This window comes from Lasiodiplodia theobromae (genome assembly GCF_012971845.1).
Source record: "Lasiodiplodia theobromae strain AM2As chromosome Unknown scaffold_4, whole genome shotgun sequence".
Lineage (NCBI taxonomy): Eukaryota > Fungi > Ascomycota > Dothideomycetes > Botryosphaeriales > Botryosphaeriaceae > Lasiodiplodia > Lasiodiplodia theobromae.
Window position 1 is genome coordinate 357198 of NW_023336530.1, and position 20617 is coordinate 377814.

General features: G+C 55.0%; 6 protein-coding genes across 6 annotated transcripts; 4 read left to right on the forward strand and 2 right to left on the reverse strand.

The window, feature by feature from the left end:
* Positions 1-896: 896 nt before the first annotated feature.
* Positions 897-1458, reverse strand: LTHEOB_1527 (Nudix family protein; the record flags this gene model as incomplete). Its single annotated transcript, XM_035510238.1, has 2 exons — positions 897-1324; positions 1407-1458. 2 exons carry the CDS (start codon positions 1456-1458, stop codon positions 897-899), a joined length of 480 nt encoding a protein of 159 aa, XP_035366037.1.
* An 879-nt stretch (positions 1459-2337) lies between these two features.
* Positions 2338-4347, forward strand: LTHEOB_1528 (Arginine-tRNA-protein transferase; the record flags this gene model as incomplete). The annotated part of the gene is made up of 6 exons (XM_035510239.1): positions 2338-2389; positions 2829-2904; positions 3008-3070; positions 3125-3247; positions 3303-4173; positions 4225-4347. The coding sequence occupies 6 exons, from the start codon at positions 2338-2340 to the stop codon at positions 4345-4347; spliced, it is 1308 nt and encodes a 435-aa protein (XP_035366038.1).
* Positions 4348-4814: 467 nt separating this feature from the next.
* On the forward strand, positions 4815-5467 carry LTHEOB_1529 (uncharacterized protein; the record flags this gene model as incomplete). Its single annotated transcript, XM_035510240.1, has 2 exons — positions 4815-4837; positions 4924-5467. The coding sequence occupies 2 exons, from the start codon at positions 4815-4817 to the stop codon at positions 5465-5467; spliced, it is 567 nt and encodes a 188-aa protein (XP_035366039.1).
* Positions 5468-6423: 956 nt separating this feature from the next.
* LTHEOB_1530 (Homocitrate synthase) lies at positions 6424-8165 on the forward strand (the record flags this gene model as incomplete). Its single annotated transcript, XM_035510242.1, has 6 exons — positions 6424-6505; positions 6558-6583; positions 6637-6903; positions 6959-7105; positions 7155-7416; positions 7471-8165. 6 exons carry the CDS (start codon positions 6424-6426, stop codon positions 8163-8165), a joined length of 1479 nt encoding a protein of 492 aa, XP_035366040.1.
* A 5149-nt stretch (positions 8166-13314) lies between these two features.
* LTHEOB_1531 (Hlh transcription factor) lies at positions 13315-14745 on the reverse strand (the record flags this gene model as incomplete). Its single annotated transcript, XM_035510243.1, has 2 exons — positions 13315-14645; positions 14700-14745. The coding sequence occupies 2 exons, from the start codon at positions 14743-14745 to the stop codon at positions 13315-13317; spliced, it is 1377 nt and encodes a 458-aa protein (XP_035366041.1).
* Positions 14746-15777: 1032 nt separating this feature from the next.
* On the forward strand, positions 15778-17580 carry LTHEOB_1532 (Integral membrane protein; the record flags this gene model as incomplete). The annotated part of the gene is made up of 4 exons (XM_035510244.1): positions 15778-15827; positions 15878-15989; positions 16122-17363; positions 17449-17580. The coding sequence occupies 4 exons, from the start codon at positions 15778-15780 to the stop codon at positions 17578-17580; spliced, it is 1536 nt and encodes a 511-aa protein (XP_035366042.1).
* Between the last annotated feature and the right edge of the window lie 3037 nt (positions 17581-20617).

Below are 20617 nucleotides of genomic sequence, written 5' to 3' on the forward strand. Positions count from 1 at the left end.
GTCGCACGGCACTACATCCTCCTCCGTGACATCTGAGCGCCATTTCATGAGCAACAATGCACTTACAGCGCTCAAGGGCACGTTTGAGATTGATGTTGCTTCCTTTGCAAAATTCAGGCAGCTCGCTTTTCGATGTGGCCACGGTGCCACGCCCACGTACACCCGCAGTCGTATTTTCATCTCTTCTTACTATCGTACTCGCCAATTTCCCCATGTCGACATACCTACTATTTCCGCGTAAATCCGCACAGGACACAAACAGCGTAAGTGTGGCTGAAGTCGCGTCGGAGGATCGTTATTGGACAATATAGGGGGCGTTTGATCATCAGGCGAGCGAAGCGATAATTGGGATTCGCTTTTGGCGTTGCGAGGCGCCGGCAAGAGAGCATACGAATCGGGTAAGAAAGGGGTAGGAGAAGAACGTGGAGGACAAGCCAAGGAAACACAGGAAACGGAAACCTACACATGTGTTGGTGGAGCGAAAACAAGGGCGCGACGCAACGTATAGAGACATTTGTCACATCACACAACACCCGAAGGGGCAGTGGGGGCATCGCTTGGACTGGACATTCAAGCAGGTATGGCCTTCGGCGAAGGCTGAAGCATCGTTGTGAGTTGGAGGATGTTGAGAGCCGAGTGGCCAGATCATTGCTCCAACGACACGCCAACCTAAACAGGCGGATCTTTTCTAGCATCTGCAGCCGTGTCATAAACGCCGAACTGAACGAGAAAAGCAAATCTATGCCACCTGTACCCCAAATTTTTGTATCGAGCCATGAACCGAAACCCGAATGCTTGAACAAAGGAGATGCAATGAGGATGTGATTACGTATGCACGAAGGGGCCGCCCGGCTGGCAGAAGCTCAGGAGAGTGCGGGAGGCCTCTTCGTTCAAGGCTACCGGTGCATGGTGCACTTGTTGAGGGCGGCCAGTAGCTCCGGGCGGTCCTTCAGCGCCTGGGCGGCTTCGGCGTAGGTGCACCACTTGCGATTTCTCTTGTGCGCCTCGGGCCACTGGTTCTCCATGCGCTCGACGGTGGCCTCGAAGAAATGGTAGCTGGCGCGCGGCGCCTCTTTGGTGAACTGCGAAGGGCTGCGTCTCTCATCGATGGCCCCGAGGTCGTAGGTGACCTTGCACACAATGCCGGCCTCCTCCCAGGCCTCGCGGCAAGCTGCATCTTGTGCAGTCGCTTCGTCCGTCTCCCAGCCGCCCTTGGGAAGGACCCACTTGTTGTGACTGGTGGATTGGATCAGGAGGACGTAGTACTTGTCGGCGGAGAGGGGCACAATGCCGGCAACAAGACGTTCTCCGTTGCTGCCGTAGCCTGCAGGGGAAAAGCGCGAAAAATCAGCACCGGGGCGCGCGCAGCCGGGGCGGGATGGCGGGGGTCTCGTGAGGGCACTCACGCTGGTTGCTACGGCCGGTCCGGGCCTCCATGGAAAGAGTCTGCTGCGCCATGGCGTGGGCAATGAGGGACCGCAAAAAGCACGGCAATGACGTCGGGCCTGGCCGGGCGCGTGAGAGGGTGCTGAGGCGGGCAGAACGAGTGGACTGGGCTCGCGTGGCTCGAGATTGGGCCGGGTCGTCGAAAGAGGAAGAGGCTGAGGCCGAGCAAACACGGACGCCGGCGGCGCTGGCGAGGGGAGGCGCGGGTGCAGCAGGAGAAGGGAGTCGGGATGGGATTGGAGCTCAGTCCCGCGGAGGACGGGGCTGAGGGAAGGCGGGAGTCCTGGGGAGGTGAAAGGAGAGAGGCATCGTGGGTAGTGTTAGTCCCTTTCGCATCGTGCCGTGGTCTTTGACAGGGCAGGGTCCAAAAAAGTGAGATAGGCGCCAAGAGCCCATGATCTGCGAGATGCATCTCTCAGCAGAATCGCCTCTCCTTGCCCGCGCGACCCGCGCAGCAGCGCCAGGTGCGCAGGCCCGTGGGAGCAGCCGCGCAGCTGCAGCGTTGGCTGTGTTGCGCGCAGGCAGCAGGAGGAGTGCGGCGCCCGGCAGCGCAACGCGAGCGGGCGGCGCGCCCAAAGCAGCCTGCCACTGGCTCCGGTGCCGCCGGGCAGGGTCTCAATGGATTCTTGTGAGCGCTCGCTGCAGAACATACGTGCCGTGACGTGGGCGCGCTGCCCTTAGGCGGCGCAGCGTCCAGCGTGTCCGCGACCACCCACCTCCCGCCGTGCCACGCCGCGCAGCTTCTCCCGCTAGCCTCACCGCGCTGTCATATCCAGGTCGCTGTTCCGCAGACCCTCCGCCGGCAGGGCGCCTTCTGCCAACCACGCTCGCGCTCCCCCGCCGGCCACCGCCCTCTGCCGGCCGACTGCCTCCCACGCTTGTGCTGCCGCCATGCAGGCCCCGGACGCGGGCGCTGGACCCGCCTCGTTCCTAACGCCGCTCGGTGCGTCGCAATCCACTCATTCGGCAGCGTTGCAGCCCGTGCAGCTCTGCTTGGATGTGATTCCCCCGTGCCGCCCCTCGTCCGCCGGATACCGTTGCGTCTCGCGCTGACTACGAGCAATCCAGGCTATCAGAGCAGCTCGTGCGGGTACTGCAAAAGCGAAGATACGAGTCAGAGAACCCCCGATTCGCGTGCGTTGTCACCGCACGACAGATGCGCCCCTCACCTCTGCCCACTTTCTTTTCAATTTCTTCCCTAGCCCGCCTTGCATCTATTTGAGACTCGGTCACGTGCCTTGTTTCTGTCCCAGTCCACGACCGACCACTGTTTGGCCTATGTCCGTTTCGTGCGTCCCTGCATCATCTTCTCACGCCCCTGTCTCGCATTGATCTGTATCCTTCTCGTCGTGTCCGTCACACTGACCCGCCGTGCCCTCCAGGCGCCGCCTACTACGTGAGGAGCAGGAGCCTGGACGTTGCGCACTACCAGGCGCTCATCGACCGAGGCTGGCGACGGTACGCTCCAGTTTCCACTTTTGCCACGTGGGATGGCACCATGCTCCTCTGCGGATTCGCTGGCCGATGTGGATGCGTGACACCTAATCTGACTTCACTGTAGATCAGGCACCCTCCTCTACAAACCTGACGTTCGGAGAGCCTGCTGCCCGCATTACACAATCCGGTTAGTGCGCTGCAGCTGTGTCGCAAGGCAAGCCCTAAGCTGACTGGCTCTCAGTCTCCCGGCCGCTGCTTTCAAGCCAACCAGAGATCAGAGACAGGCTGTCAACCGTTGGAACAAATTTATTCTCGGCGAGTCCTACATGAATGAGGCTAAGAAGCTGCACCCCAAGACCAAAGAGTTAGAAGTGCCCGAGACGCCCAACTCGCTGTTCAGGGCTGACGGAGCACCGTAGAGAAAAAGCAAAGCAGCGAAATGGCTTCAACCTCTGCCATGTCATACATGAGGCCGAAGACTCGAACGTGAAGAGGCCGCCCGAGCCTGCTCACCGCTTCGAAGTGACGCTGGAGCCTGACAACTTCACCGAGGAGAAGTTCCAGCTATTTTCGAACTATCAGCAAGCTGTGCATCATGAAGAAGCTCGCGAGGTCACCCGAGCAGGCTTCGCCCGCTTCCTGTGCGACTCGCCACTTCAGCGTTGTACAATGGAAGGCACTTCGACGCGTCTGGGCTCCTTTCATCAATGCTACAGGCTTGATGGGCGCCTCATCGCCATCGCGGTGCTGGATCTCGTCCCGCGTGCCGTAAGTGGAGTCTACTTCATTTACCACTCTGACTTCGAAAAGTATTCTCTGGGAAAGATAAGCGCTCTTCGCGAGGCAGCCCTGGCCGAAGAACTAGGCCTCCAGTTCTACTACATGGGCTATTACATCCACAATTGTAAGAAGATGCGGTACAAGGGCGACTATCAGCCCCAGTATGTACTTGATCCCGAGTCATACGAGTGGAACAAGCTCGACGATGAGCTTCGTAAGCTGTTGGATGAGAAGAAGTACGTGTCGCTATGGCGGCAGAGGCAAAACAAAGACGCCAAAGTGCCCGACAATGGGGGAGATACACCTATGCCGGAGGCAAGCTCGGACGGCGATTTCGATGGAAAGCACCTGGATTCGCCGTTGCTCGCTACGGCGGCTGTTGATGATGGTCTCTCCCTCATGGAGCTGGGCATGCCTGGTGTGTTGAAGGTAGATGAACTCTTGGAAAGCATCAGCCTGGACAAGATCAAGATCGGTATCCCCAGTGCCGGGATAGTCGCAAGTATGGAGGTGAGCAGAATCCTCTACCCTCTGTCCATGTTTTCTGTTAATGTGTGCTAGGATCTCGTTACCTGGGACCAAGGAACCATCACCAACAAGAGTTCGCTCAAGGGCCACATCGCTGAGATGGCTGCATGCATTGGTCCTGATGTCGCAAAAGAGATGATCGTCCAGCTGAGCTGATGGGGTTCAAGGCATTCTGCCTATTAGTGGAGATGTTGAGATTTTACGCCTTCAATAAGATAGAAAACGAGATAGAGTAGCGTTATGTCAGTTTCTTGCCTTCTAACGCCCTCAAAAACATACCGCGGAACTGCACTTCAAGGTGTCGTCTGATTATGCACCAAAAGCCAAGTTCCGGGAATTTCAAAAGCCGGCGGCGCGATTGCCTAGCTAGGACTTCGGCTGTTGCAGCCGAACGTTTAAGAAAGCGCACTCCCGTCTTTGTCAGCCAATGAAGACGTTACAGAAACATCGAACAACAAGTAGCCGCAACCATTGAGCGATTGCCAATGGGAGCAGGAAGGTCTCGTTAGAATACAAAGATGCCCCTTCCCGTCATGTAAAGCAAAGCATTACGACTGTTCATCATCTTCAGACGCAATGGCTCGCTGATCATGTCGCCGTTATTGACTCACAAAGGAGGACACATGAAGCTCCGAAGGTTGAGGAGGTATCCACCCACGCGCGCGTACCTTCTCGGAGCGAGCATGACTCACAGCCATCGTACGACCAACCTTGCTCACAATGGCGTGTTAGGAGAAAGCGTGCAACACCTCGTCGCCAGCAATCTGCTCCCTCTCTACAAAAACGTTTCGACGCCAGCGACGATGCGACTGTCAAAGCCGCGGAGAACAGCGCAGCTGAAGGCCATGCCAAAGAAGACTCGCCGCCCAATGGCAGATACGAAGACGACCTCGTAGAGGCCCTTCGACAGAGCAAGATAGAGACGCAAAACACTCATAGAGAGGAAACAAAGTCTCCCCTCGCCGGTGACGACAACTTCATGCTTGCAGAAGCCGAGAAAGCAGATATTCAGAAAGCACTGAGACTGAGCCAAAGAGAGAATATTGCGCTCAGAAACGGATCCGACGAGGAGCTCCGGTTGGCTCTCGAGCTGAGCAGGATCGAGGCAGGACAAAATGAAGATACTTATGACCCAGACACGTTTGGCGAGACGTCGAGAATGGGTGCGATGAGAAACAACGGGCGCAACGGTGGAGCACGTGCCTCTGTGCCTGATTCGGAGATGGGCGGGTGGAACGACCAGTGGGAAGAGCCGCCCCCGCCTTACGAGCCGTAGCTCACGGCTTGATGAAGGGCTGGCTTTCGCTTGGACAGAGATTGCATGTTTACACGGCGAATTGGCGAATCATTAATTGAAAGCAGTGAGGTGATTGGCCGGCGAGATGCAGCTGTATGGTTAGCTCAAACAGGAATTAAGGGTCTCTGGAGGGAAAATTTTGATGGCGCAATGGAGCAGGTCGGAATTGATCTGACGCTTTACCCCGGGCTTCTCCACAGATTGACGACTGCATCGCTTAGCATTGGAGCAGTGAGGGTAACTGCTTACGGGTACTCGGAGCAACGTTAGCGCCTGTGCGTAAGCACTCCGAGTAGTCGTGGAATCCACTTGTAGAAGCAAATATGGATCTGTGAACGAAAGCCCCCGGACCGTCGCTCCAGCTCAATTGAAACGCAGCCGGAATTGCGAGCCGTCATGGCGTGAGGGGCACCATCAATCGGGAGTCATAGCGGATGCTTCTCGCGGAAAACGATTCCACAGCGGAAATGTCGGTGACAGCATAGGAGTCATCCAAGGGGGACGGTTGATCGTCCTGTGAGTCAATGGCTTGCTCTGGCAAGGGGCGCGACAAGGGGGGTGAATATTTTTTTCATTTTCCTGGGGTTATGACGTTGGTGGGCGACGGCTCACACGTGCCTGGCGCAAATTCTTCCAGGCCAGCATCAAGGCAGCTCTGCGCAGCATTGAGCAGCATTCCACGGCTCTGCATGACACAATTGCCGTCCCGAAGCATCCGACAGGCGCAAGAGCAGAGCTCAAACCGAACCGGCAAATTGTGGGCTGCTTATTGTGTCCCCGCATCGCCTCAGTTGGGCCGAGATCGGCCCAGGTCAACTTTCGTGCGCACCTAGCGCTTGCCGAGACAAATACAGTCACCCAGCAAAAACTTCATAAGCTCCGCGCAACCTCGCTCTCCCTCCTCCAACCACACTCCCATCCGCTTCACATCCACCATGTGCCCGACTCCCGACGCTCCGGCCGCCAACGGCCACTCCAACGGCGTGAACGGCCAGGCCAACGGCAGCAACAGCTCCTGTACGTGCAATGCCGTCATTGCGACAAGACTCGCCAGCTAACCCACCCACAGCCCACCCAGGCTTCACTGGCATCACCGTAAGCCCTCTCGCCGCGAACCCTGAGCGCCGCAATCCTGACTCCTGCGACAGACCAACCAGAACCCCCACCCCGCCCGCCCCTCGAATCCCTACCAGCCCGTGGGCGACTTCCTCAGCAATGTCTCGCGCTTCAAGATCATCGAGAGCACCCTGAGAGAAGGCGAGCAGTTCGCCAACGCCTTCTTCGACACCGAGACCAAGATCAAGATTGCCAAGGCCCTCGATGACTTCGGCGTCGACTACATCGAGCTGACCTCGCCTGCTGCCTCGGAGCAGTCTCGCCGCGACTGCGAGGCGATCTGCAAGCTCGGCCTCAAGGTCAGACCGCCAAATCGCGCCGCACAGCTCCCCCAAAACTAATGCGCGATGATAGGCCAAGATTCTCACCCACGTCCGCTGCCACATGGACGACGCAAGAATCGCCGTCGAGACCGGTGTTGACGGTGTCGATGTCGTCATTGGCACCTCGTCGTACCTGAGGGAGCACTCCCACGGCAAGGACATGACCTACATCAAGAACGTGAGTACCCGAGACACCAGCCGCGTTGGATGCAATCTGACAAGTTTAGACTGCCATTGAGGTCATCAACTTCGTCAAGTCCAAGGGTCTTGAGATCCGTTTCTCTTCGGAGGATTCGTTCCGTTCCGACCTCGTCGATCTCCTCTCCATCTACAGCGCCGTCGACAAGGTTGGCGTCCACCGTGTCGGTATTGCCGACACCGTCGGTTGCGCCACTCCCCGCCAGGTCTACGACCTCGTCCGCACTCTGCGCGGCGTTGTTAGCTGCGACATCGAGACCCACTTCCACAATGACACTGGCTGCGCTATCGGTAAGTTTACTCCTTGCATCGTTCTCGGGAGTTCTGACTAACATGTCCCCAAAGCCAACGCCTACTGCGCTCTCGAGGCTGGCGCCACCCACATCGACACCTCTGTCATTGGTATCGGTGAGCGCAACGGTATCACCCCTCTCGGTGGTCTCATGGCCCGCATGATCGTTGCCGACCACGACTACGTCACCTCCAAGTACAAGCTGCACAAGCTCAAGGAGATTGAGGATATGGTTGCCGAGGCCGTTGAGATCAACGTTCCCTTCAACAACTACATCACCGGTTTCTGCGCTTTCACGCACAAGGCTGGTATCCATGCCAAGGCCATCCTGAACAACCCTAGCACCTACGAGATCATCAACCCCGCCGACTTCGGCATGAGCCGCTATGTCCACTTCGCTTCCAGGCTGACTGGCTGGAACGCCATCAAGAGCCGCGTTGAGCAGCTTGGCCTGGAGATGAGCGACGCTCAAGTCAAGATTGTCACCCAGAAGATCAAGGCCCTGGCTGACGTCAGGCCTATTGCCATTGACGACGCGGATTCAATCATTCGTACTTTCCACTTGAACCTGCACTCCAAGGAGGAGCAGCCCCTGCTGCCCAACTTGACGGCCGAGGAGCAGGCTAAGTTCGAGCAGGCCGAGAAAGAGCTCGCTGGCGAGAAGGAGAAGAGGGCACTGGATGCCACGGCTGATGCGGAGGCTGAGATCCCCGCCGCCAAGAAGACCAAGACTGAGGTTGTTGCTTAAGTGCGAGTCCACTGACAAGCAACGATCCCGTCCCACCAAAAGTAATGGTATTATGGGAAACGGAAAAACGAAGACAGGAAAAAGCACACGATGGCTTAATGGCTTGCCGATAGACCGCTTGGAGAGAAAAGTAAAAAACCGACCATGACAGTTGAAACGATGGTTGGAACGAGGCTCCCGGGATATATTGAGTATTCTTTTCATGGGCGACTACCGGAGTTTTTTTTTTTTTTTTGGTTGTATACCTGGAGCCTTTTCTGTATATATATCTCCCAGGCGCTTTCCACCACATTGCTGGATGGTTGCGAGTACATGCCCTCGTAGAAGGGCGTGCAAGAAAAAAGCGAATGCATTCCATGAGATCACTCATACCGAAGCTCCTCGATTGTCGTGATAATAGTTGAAAGGTAAAATGAAACTGCGTGAGCGAATCTCAGCAGTTCGTCATAATTTGGAGAACACCTTTCGCCCCACCTACAACGTCAGGACGTGGTAGAGTCTAGAACAGCGCCCCAATCACGACGTCAATGTAATAGTGAGCAGTGTGCCAATAGACGTGCGGACAAAGCTCTAACTCCTGCGTCCTCGTTGCCCAGCTAAGCGAGACCCTCTTCAGCAGCACCAACCAAATCGACTGATACTAGGAAAGTAGTAGTTTTTGTTAGTTAAAACCTTGAAACGAGTGAGGCTTGGATTTGATTTGAGAGAGGAAGACAGCAACACATGTTTTATATGTTTGAAAGTCTCGAGACCCCGGTGGCTGGAGGTGTTCCTGTCGCCGGGGACATTCACCAACCACACATCTGAAGCAACAACGGGATGGAGGCCACATGAAGGAGATGGGAATCAAGGGATGAGTTTTGTATGGGGTTTTATCATTCTTTATTCTTTTTTTGGGGTTTACTATACTTCTGTGACTACAACTATTAACCGTTATCAGAAACTGAAGAGCTTCATAATCTCAGCCGAGAAAGCCCCCCACTCAAACACGGATACTGGAACTCCTGGAGTTAATGCTCTCTGGGTTTACTAAGTCAATTTGACAGGTTCTGATCAAGAATGAGCAAAGCATCAGAGGTCGTTGATCTTGACCATGCTGTTGTTTATCTGCTTTCCGCATTGCCGCGATAGTCTCCGTCGCTGTAGGGAAAATTAAGAGGAGCTGTCATCGCCGTCATCACTTCAGTCGTTATCAGCTATTCGTCTCCGTCGCTATCATCTAGGACAGAATCTTCGATATCTCTAAGCGCCTTTATGTCCTCCCTTATGCCAAGGCTCCGGTTCAGCATGTTCTGCTCGTCACGCATCGACGTCTTTTTGTCCCGCCAGCGGTCTGAACATTCCCTGCACCACTCGCAGAAGTTGGGATGTTCTGTCATGTAGACAACTTGGCGGATCTGGAGCGTTGGATCATGCGGAGCGCTTCGCAGCAAGAAGTGTTCCATGTCGGCTTCATAGTGTGAATATGCATCCCGAAGGAATTTTTTGTGCTGCGGTTGTTCAAGCGATAGTGCCTCTGCACGACGATGGGCTACGGTGACGATCATGTCCGTGGAGGTGACAAAGTGCCATGATGCTGCGATGAAATGTCTGATCTCTCCATCCATTAGAGTTGCGATGTCGACTTTTTCAAGCGCCTTGAACAGGTTCCGCAGCTCTGGCAGAGCTGATGCCCAGCTTCCTCGGCCAGGAAGAATCTGAATACACTTCATGTTCAGAACTTTGAGCGTTGAGCTGACTTTACTGAAGAAGCTGAGGAGATGCGCTTCGGACGTAGCCACATTTCTAAGGCTGATGTACTCAAGATGCGGCAAGTTACCTTCCGAGAGCCTCTCAACTAAGCATTTCTGGCCATTGAGGAAGAGGTCATAATTTGTTATGGGAAATCTGGTCTCGAAGAAGACCGAGAGTACCTTCAGGTTCTGTAAATTACAGAGCAGGTCACCGACGCCGCGCGTGATTAGTGGATAATGCGTTGCTCCCACGGTCATTTGTAGATGCAGCGATGACAGGTGTCTGAAGGCGGAGGACATGAGCTGGATCGGAGCTTCTGTCGTTAGGCGCTCGCGTTCTTCATTGGCGATACCCAAAACTTCGGGGAATGCTTGGCTAATGCGATGGTACTTGTCGATCCAGAAAGCACGACCGCAAGTTCTCATTGATAATCTCTTGAGATGCTTGTTAAGGGATAGAACCGATAGGATGCCCGAAAGTTGACAGGCAACGTCGCCCCTCATGAACCGGTGCAGACTCCATTTATTGCTCGTCAACCAAAGCCGTCTCCAGGTGAACATGGAGCTCCTGAGGATATCGTCAGACATGACAAAGTTGTCGAGGTTAGTCAGTCGTGGCATTGCGTTGAGCATCATATCGGCCGCAGATTCCATGAATGTTCCTGGAATGTTGTCAGAGGTCAGACCTCGCATGAATTCAGATGCGGCTCCAGAGTCTTCCAGATAAGATTGGTAGAGCCTGCGGATCTCTGCGTCTGAGTAGTCATGTCTCTCTGTCGGCTTTAAGTAGCGCGGAAACCGGGGAGTCGAGCCATCTGGAGAAGTAGCAACAAATTAGAGAAGCGGGCTAGGACCAACAAGGAGGGATGCCTATCGGAATAGGATGCGAGGTCTTTCACGAGATAATTCTAGGAAGAGGTAAACTCTGATGTGAGGTGGAACTCTTGAATGACTTACATGGTCGCTGATAAAGACTCGTCTCGAAGCTTGTGTGATGGGTGAACACCCTCCGCGTCTCGCCAAATTCGAAGATGATGGTCTTAGGATGTTGGCAAAGCTTATCATCAAAGGCAATGCTAAGGAAGTTCTTGATGCTGTCTTTTTGCATCCTCAGCTTGATCTCTTGAAAGACTCGCGGAGTTGCGGCCCGGCAACAAGTTTTAGATGTCAGGCGGAGTTGCTTGCTTTCGAACGCGTTCAGGTTAGAGGCGATCATGACCAGCAACTCATCCGGAAGTTTTGTCAGGTACTCGCGGAACAGCTGCATCCGCAGCGGGTGTCTCTTAGGCTTGTCAGTGTCGCGTGATTGTTCGGGGCCGTCCCATTGCTGGGGATAGCTAGACTGCTTAAGGTCGTCGGACTGCGCAAAGCCGCTAGATTCTTCGAGGTCGCGCGATTGCTCAGTCTTGCGGAGCAGCAGCATCCGCAGGGGATGTATCTTAGGCTTGTCAGGGCCGCGCGACTGTTCGGCCATTGCGACTGCAGTGCTCGATGGCAAAAGTGTGCGGTGGCAACGATGTGGGTGAGAGCAAAGGTGGACGGTGAGGTAGAAGTGAAGAGTGTCGCGTCGAAGAATGGTTGTTTGGAGCCTGCCGACGATCCGCAGATCTCCCGCGCAGAATCAGGCCTACCTCATCGGGGCACTTAAGCGAACGCAGCTCCGGTCTAAACCATTCCTGGGAATATTAAAGCATCGACAGTCCTCGGAGAAACAAACACACATAGCTAGAAGGCACACGGCTCCGCATTGCAGCCGATAGACCGCGCAGCTAACACATTCATCTCACACCGGGCACGCCAATGGAACGTGCTGCTCATAGATAAGGGCTGCACTCATGTTATCATCCTTAGAATCCCTGCCAAGAGCATCCGGACCCCAGTTCTTACGCGTCGTAGGAGTAGAGTTGCTTAGTAAATGCTGCAAAGGCTGGTTCGGGGACTGATAATCATGGCAAGATGCAGATCCGCTCGAATCAACGGCTGGCATTTGCGGCAACATGGCCGATATCAGCCATCCATCCATCTCACCCATCAGCCGTGCATCATCCTCGGCCCTTCTTGACGGCCGGTGGAAGGCTGAAACAGCTTACTACCCCAACACTAATCGAGTCTCATGGCGCGACTCCGCGTCTAAGTGGCTTTCCGTTAGCGCCCTCTCTATCCCCCCGATCTCCCACCCGTTCCTATCGACCATCGTCCGCCGGTAAATGCCTCGAAGCAAGCCAACCGCCGCTCTCGTTCAGCCGACTCTCTAGTTCCTTTTGGTAAGCCCAGCCCACCCGTACCCACCTACAACGCATCCGCTCTTCACCGGTGCGGCACGCCCCGCCGCCTTCTTGATTCATCCTGGCCACAGCCAAGCAGCTCGCCGTCTATTTTGGTTTTCCGCTTTGTACCTTGCGATTTTGGTTGGGACGATGCGAACGAGGTCCGAAGCTCGCGTGTCGACGTTTGCAGAGTCTCGCTATGAGCTAGAGGGCGAGCCGCGCGTTTGAGGGGAAGATGCCCCTTGCTTTTTCTTCGCCCCCAGAAACTCTTTGGACGTGCAGCGAGCTATCTACTGCTCGTCCTGTATGATGTCACGCCACCGCACGGACAGATCTCCGAATCATGTTGAGACCGCCCTCCATCATGACTTCAAGCGTAGCTAATGTTGGCTACGGAATTTCTCTATTTGTTCAAGATTCATGGCCATACCAGTGCGGTAATTGCCTTGGAGTGGTCTTAAGGACCCTCGTTTGAGTTGATTACTATCCGGTCATGGTCCGATCCAGCGGTCGCTCGATTTTGTCTCCTTATTAACAAGGAGTGAAGGGAATTATCAACAAAAAGAATCGAATGCAGGACGCCTCGTCTTCGCCCTGATGCTATTACTCCTCCAAGAGATCAGAAAGAGGAGACGCTTGAACTGACCCTTGCAACCAATGAACGTGTACGCATAAACTCAAGAGATTGACCCCCCAGCCAAAGGCCCAGGAAGAGACCAGCGCTTCGTCTGTGCTAGGAATGTCTCGGGCGATCCGATTGTCCTTTGAGGCACAGCCGCGCACGTCTCAAGTCCAGGCAAAGGGAGTCGCCATCGTTATTATCCAGAAGCTTTTTGCCGAAGAGCTGTGCATCTTGCGATCTTTCATTTGATGGAAAACTTGTTAGCAGAAAGCAGCACCAGGATGATGCAGTCTTCTGAAAGTGACTTCTATGCAGCCGTTTTAGAGGCAACCGAACTCGATCGCTATCGGCGGGGGCGATTCGCTGCTTCTGGAAGACTGTCCTCGGTTATCCGGTCCAGTCGATGGCAGGCTTGAGATCTGCTGCAGCGTGGTGTGTTGCATGGATGAATGCTTGTTTCATCCGCTGTGACTGGCTCCAAAACGGAAGTGTGGGTTACCTCGTGCCCGCCGCCAGAGTTACACCACTCAAACATCACCAAGCGCCTGCCGAAGGATCTGATTACCAAGTATAAGGGTTTCTAGGAACTTTGCGCCTTCCATGAGAGTGCTGCTTTTGCTGAAGCCGCCGGCCTTCAGCCCAGGGACGAGCTCATTCAGCTCGTCAAAGCCCTGCTTGATGAGGTTGCGCCGCTTCTGCTCGCTCAAGATGTGATTGCTGCGTTTCTGTTCCTCGGACAAATTCTCCCGAGGCTGCTTGGCAGCGGACCGCTTCTTCGCTGGGGCCTCGACAGTGGAGTCCCGCTGCTTTCTCGGGCGTGCAGCGACGCTGAACGAGGATGACCGCTGCGAGGAAGCCGAAGGCGGCGCAATGTCGCCCAGTCTTGGACGGGCTGGGAGGCCGTTCTCATTGAGAGTGCGACGGCGCTTGAAGGCTCTGCCACCAGGACTGATGTCACCATCGGATGCAGACTCGTCATCAGACGCGGCGGGAGTAGGCTCGATGGGAACGAGATCCAAAGGAAGGCGGGGACGCTTTGGACTGCTTGGCTGCTGTTTCACCTGAGGAGCGGCTTGGGTGTAGGTTGGGTAGCTAAGCGAAGGTCGCTTCTGCTGCATTGGGCTGTTCGGCTGCGAAGGCGGGCGGGTATTTGGACCGCTTTCCGACGGACGAAGCACGGCCAGATCGGTGAGAAGTCGGCCCCAAACGTGAGGTACGTTGTCATCCTTTGATGGGGCTATGAAGCCTGTCCCTTGGAAACTCGTGTCGGAGCCAAAGTTGGGAGCGGGTCGTCTCCGAGCAGAGGCAGAGGAAGAAGCGGCCACGGCTGCAAAGTTGTGTGGATCGAAGAAATTGAGAGGCTTGCTGTCATTGTCGGCATTTGCTGGAGCGGTCAAGCCGCGCTGGTCGGTACCAGAGGTGAAAGCCGCGGAAGCCGGAGGGCTCGGCAAGCCCATGAAGTTGCCCCAATCCTTCTCAGTATACGTCGGATCAGGCTGCGGCTGGGTGCCCGAGAGCAGGGCATTCGCGGCGCCAATGACCTCGTCCGATGCTCCTCCTCGCGCATCGCTGTGGGGCGGGACGGCGTACTCGGGGCCCAGGTGCGCGCCGAATATGGTGTTGGCATGGGTGGCATCGTTGACAGTGCCGTGGAAAGTAGGAGGAGCCTCGGAAAAGAAGTCGAAGTTGAAGGCGGTCGAGGGATCCTGCAGGTCAGTGAAATTGAATGTGTTGAAAGGGCCCTGGTCGAAGAAGTTCTGCAGCTGGGTGTTCTGGAAGTCGTTGAGCAGAGGCGGGCCGGCTACGGTAACGTTCTCTTCGGCAGCGGCATGGTCGATGTCTTCGGTGCTAAAGGTGTCTGCTCGGGATATGCATCAGCACAGGCAGCAGCAATGGATCAGACGACACGCACATCCAAAAGGGTTTTCGTCCTTCGCAGGCAGGTGATGCGAGCTCATTCCGAGAAAATGACTGGCCGGCGCCGGACGTCTTACGGCTAACATGGGTTCTGGAGAGGCGCGCTTCTTGGATGGAGGTGGATGCGGGGCGGGGAGGAGGAGGCTAGCAGCGCGCCGTGGTTGACCGCAAACCCGAGAGCATGGTCTGGACAAGCGGCGTGAGAGCTGTGACGTCTGCGCGAGCGTAGTGACGGCGCCGAAGGGGCTGCAGACGCGCAGGTGAGGGTGTCTGGCGGTCGGTGGAAGCTAGGGTGTTCGTAAAGGCGGAGGAAGCACAACGCGCGTGGACCGAGCGCGACAACAGCGGCAAGGCCTGGGATGGCGGGCAGGCTGTCTGCGGGCGGCGGAAGAGGAGACGCGGTTGTGTAGGAGCGAGGAGAGCAAAAGCATGGTCTCAAAGACCGACTGGAATCCCAACCAAGAGGCGCGAGTCTCGATCACATGCAAAGTCGGAGGACAACTCGTGCTGCAAATGCACATCCGCTAGGCCATCCCAAACCACCGTGGCGCAAACGCCCAGCCGCACCTTTACCATCGGCGTCGCTACAGTTCCCAGAGAACCTCTGCCCCGCCGCCAGGCACAGATCCCCAACGCTGCTCCATCCGCGCCGCATGCAGCGCTCAGGAGCAAGAATCGCCGTTTCGCCCGCCGCGCCTCGCTGCCGCCGATCGTGTACCGGTCCAATCTCGCTTCTCAGCCTTCGCGGGGGATAGGCGCTTTTTTTCGACGTGAAACTGCGGCCGAGGTTCGAGAGAGTGCTTGTCCTCCGCCGCACCCGCCTCTTCCAGCTGACCTCATGCCGCCGGGGGTCGCTCCTCCCAATTGAGCTGTCGTCAGCCCTGTCGGGTCCAGCAACCCTCGCTGTGAAACGAAGATCACCACGAGGGGCTACCCGCTGCCCGAGCCTCGGCAACCTGAGACAGGGCACCTGCACTTGTCAGGTCCCAACCCCATAAAGTGAAAGCACACTGCCTCGCCTGCTCGCCCCGGTCACCGCTTCATCCCCGCATCGCAGCCTGCCGGATCAGGAAATGGCGGGGATCGTCCGCCCGAGGCGCTCTGGCCATCAAATCGCCGCCCCGTGAGTTTCTCCCCACAGCCCGTCCTTTTCCTCTCTATTGAACCCTGCAGAATCGCCAAAGCCTATCTTCTGGCATTCGCCTCAATTGCCGGCCCGCGTCTGCTTTCCATTGCAATCGCCCTGATCCGCCGCAAAACCACTGCAATAGCCTCTCTGCTCAAAGTAAGTCAACCCATCCGTTAGACTTCGTCCATCTCAATTAGCGCCCCGGCTCGAACCGCAACGTCGTTCCGGGTAATATCAGCCCCTCCTTCAATTTCGACAAGTGATGCTGACGCGTACTACCCAACCTAGGCATGGCAAGCTCTGAAACAATCAGCAGCCTGGAGCCACTTCCCGACTTTTTGCGCTGTCTTGGTCGGTGGCTCTATCAACCTCCAGATTCCTCTGCGAGTTGTCGCCCAAGCACTTGCTGAGTGGCTTCGCCGCCGCCATGTCAGCGTCAATTACGCTTTGGTCGAGCTCCTCACCAAGTTTACAGCAGCTCTTGTTGCTGCCAGCGTCAGCTTCCAGATGCTGAACAGTAAACCCAGCCAGCCTCTGAACTATCGTTCCTCGGCTGAGACTACTACAACGGAAGGCATAGCCGAGGATGCTCTCTCACGCGCCGCTGCGGCGAAGCTTGACTCTCCTATCCCTCCGCTATCCCCCGAAGCAATGGGTGCATCGTCAGTCTGCATGTCGTCCGAACCTCTGGCTGGCCGAACGATGGATCTCACCCTTTTTGCGGCGATCCGTTCCCTTGACATTCTTATAGCCCCACTCCTTCTTAGAGGCAGGTCACGCACCAGCCGTCTTGTTGCCAAGACTTCCACTCCGCTGCTCTTCGTACTGTCGTCAGCCGTGATAATGCACGCGTGGTTCTACACTCCGTATAGACTGCCGCAGGCTTACAACGATTGGATCTCTTCCGCAGCACAGGTGGACCCACGCCTCGTGATTGCCCTGCGTCACGCACGCTACGGCAAGTTTGTCTACGGAAAAGACACTGGAATAGAGCCCCTACTCGGAAGCATGTGCCGGGATTACGGATGGCCCGAGGAATGGGGCAATCCGGCGAAGACCATCCCCGTGCCGTGCGAGATGGTGCACATGGGCTGTGGACCCAGCTGCGAGAAGCATGCCTTGAGCCGCTTCGCCAGGGCTTGGTCTTTCGCTGCGCGCATGTATATTCCCCTGCAGCTGATCGTCCTGCTCAGGCGAGTGCAGAAGGGGGGTGGCAGATCGACAACATCCCTGACTGATGGCCTTGTACGCGCATTAGTAGACGGAAGCAGATCGTCCGCGTTCCTGGGTGCCTTCGTCGCGCTGTTCTATTACGGCGTCTGCCTTGCTCGCACGCGCTTGGGACCCAACGTTTTCTCGCGCAAGACCATCACGCCTCAGATGTGGGACAGCGGACTGTGCGTCCTGAGTGGTTGTCTGCTTTGCGGTTTGAGTGTGCTTTTCGAGAAAGCACAGAGACGGACGGAGATTCTGTTCTTCGTGCTGCCGAGGGCCGCAGCTGTGTGGTTTCCGAGGAGATATCTGAAGGTGGTGAGTTATTCTCCGGACGCCCTCCATTTGCCCTATATCTCCTTTGTAAAAGCGCCTGCACAGAACTAACGCCGCGATAATCCAGAACCAATGGAGAGAGCACGTCGCGTTTGCCCTTAGCGCCGCGGTCGTAATTACAGCTGCCCAGGAGCGCCCTGAAAGGGTCAGGGGTGTGTTCGGAAAGCTTCTGGGCAGTGTGATTAATACCAAGGCGTAGCCCCACTGTAACATTGTTGTACAGCTATGTGTATAATCTAGAGTGTGGTGGAAGACGAGATTCGTGGGGAAGTGACTCGTTCGAGTTGATGGGAAGTATCAATCATGTGACTTGACTCACTCGCCTTAAGATGGATTCTCCATAAGGGCAGTGAGCGATTTGTCGAATGTAAGAACATTAGAATAGAGGCGTTTTGACGTGATTGGTTATTGGCCGCATGGCTATCTCACAAACTCATCGTGCTATGAAATTCCTAATGTCTGACGTTGCCTCTTTTTTCACATGCATATTCGTTTGTTCCAAGGCGGTAGCGGCCGTTGGAAAAAAGCGTGATCGCTTAGCAGAGAGGCGGGAAGTACATGCATGCGAGCGTCCCCATTGGACAGCGTGCCAGAGAACTAAAGCAAGAGCTGGCATGTAGTGGAGCAAGGAGCAGCCATGACAGAATGCCGTTAAGCTGCCAAACGTCACTTTTACCAACAATTTCATGCAGAAGGAGCCTCTAGCGCCGGGTAAGCCAGCACGGTGGGTAGGATTGCATGTAAACACGCTAACGCAGTGTCCGATCAGCGGTGACATGCGGAGCACCAGTTGTTGGGGTCCAAGACAGTTTCAAATAAGCGAAAGGCTTTAGAAGACTTGCAGCAGTCGCTCAGGCAGAATAATGCTCGCCCGATTTTTCATGCTTGGACAATGCTGAAGCTTGCGAGTGTACCAAAAACAATCGTGAAGAGATTAAAATGAAACGCGCTACTACTCGTAGTGGGACAACGGTTGGGATAATCAGAAAAGTGTTTGCGGGGAAATGAAGCTAGCTGCAGCATGGCGATCTTCTTCCTAATGGTGACTTTCCAAAACGCGGGGAAAGGGAGCGAGGGAAGGTTGGCTGGACGCTTGTAAGATCTAGACTTATCTTATTGCTCGCGTTGTTGGTTGGACTTGGAGAGAACTGTGGCCGAACCGAAAAGACGAACAATTGTATTTCCTTTGAAAGAAAGTATTAAGAGATAGGATTGGCCACATTGAAACTCCTTACGAGGGCACCAGGCAAAACTGACGTTGCGCAGTTGCTGCAGCGGAGTGTTCTCCGATCCCTACGCGTCGAACTTCCTCATCAGGAGCGGTGCATTATGTTGCTTGTAACACTGTACGGATAAAGGCAGATGGTGCAACCAGAACAACAAAACTTCAAATAGTAAAGTGTAAAGTGTGAGTATGAATGGTCATTTCATTGGGGATCCACTATATCCACCATTCACGCCTTGCTTTACTACAAGCCGTCAGGTCACTCGATGGCAACAGCTCATTTGCGCGAGAGACTACCATTTTATGCAATTTGGATTCTCATTTTCCTGCAGGCTGTTTCTATCGTGGCCTCCAAGTGGCTTGATGAAGGTCTGGGAGGCCCGCAAGCGTTCACTGGCTTATCCACCACATACAAAGTGACTGCCCTGTTACGACTTTGCAAATCTTTACTATGAAATAAGGGACACTTGTGCTCATCATTTCCTCAGATTTAATGTTTGAGTTGGGACAGCCTTTAAGGAGGTAGATGTGATGCAGGTGCTCACACTATCCCGAAATAAAAAAGCCCAGTCCTGTGAGATCTCACGGCTTCACCCGAGACCTGGAAGCACCCATGAGATATTGGGACTGGCGTATGAAGTAGAGTACGCCACTCTTCAGCACGGCCTCATAAGTACAAATCAGTATCATACGATTGGTAGAGTCCATATTTAGCATGAAACTCCCTGCAGACGGCCAATTATGATCGAGACAGAAGCCAAGCTTGATCGGATTTACTCGGTAGGTCAATACGAACAAATCGAGTTGCGTATCTGGTCTGGTGATCGTCTTAGGCTGGCTCGTGTTCGCGTTGCTGGTGTTGCTCTAGCTTTAGACTGTGCGGCTCGGCAAATACCTACATGCCATAGACGAGACCCTGATGTCCCACAGTGAGTCCAAGCTTCCCTCCAGACCGTCTCATCCAGACCTGACCATTGGAAGCGGGGACACGTCGAAACGGTGAGCTTGGAGATTACTCCACTCAGATCCGGGTACGGAAGGCGGTCTGTGTGGTCCCGCGCCAAGCTTCCGCTCAGTCCCGTCTTGACCCATTGGTAAGTTGCTCCGAATGAAGGGCTGCAACTGCGGCAGACACCGGCATTGGGGTGGTGTAGGCTTGAGTCGGAACCATGCGGCATTTTCTCCTGGTTTGTAGGGGATGCGATGTGCATGAAAGCATGTGTGTGTAGAGAGCACCCTTAGATTGATCTTGATTCTCTTCGTTCCCTCTTTCGTTATCTGTCGCGATACTGAAGCCGACTCATTACTGTAGAGGGGGGCTGCAGGTGAATGCTGCCTTGAAACTGTTTTTATGTGTATCGAATGCCTGCTTAAACACAATATGGATGTTTGAAGCAATCGTCTGACATATACGTTGAATTAATAACTCTGCATTCACGTTCAGACGATAGCCTCTACTCCCTGTACAGATCGATTAATTTCGAGGGGTCATTCCTTTTCGACTACCATGGCAAGGAGCATTCTACCCCCTTATCATAAGGCCTTGCTATTCTTCCAGCTAGCCTTCGGCCGTGCATACAGAGGGGTGCTGCAGCCGATGGCTCGCGCGAAGAATAACAGGGCTCTATAACATAGCGTAATTTATGCCCCAGCTCTGCTTTAGAAAAGCCAACAAATGTGGGTAGGTGAAGCTATCATCCGGACATGTATGTAGAATTTTAAATTCGACATTCTCGTCCGGACGATAGCTTCACCCACCCATGACATGAGCAAAAAATAGATCCACGCTAGCCATCGGCCGCGAGAGGGGACTGTATCCATTCATAAAATGACCCATAGGGATTTTAAACACCCATTTACGTTTGCAGCGGCGGATGTGCATATCCATCAATACCTTCGGGGTCCGGATTGGTGGATTTTTACCCCCGAAGGATCAGTCCAGGGTTTCCAGCGTTAATTCTTGTCGAGCCAGTCCTCGGGCGCAGAACTTGATGCTACACATTCCCCACAG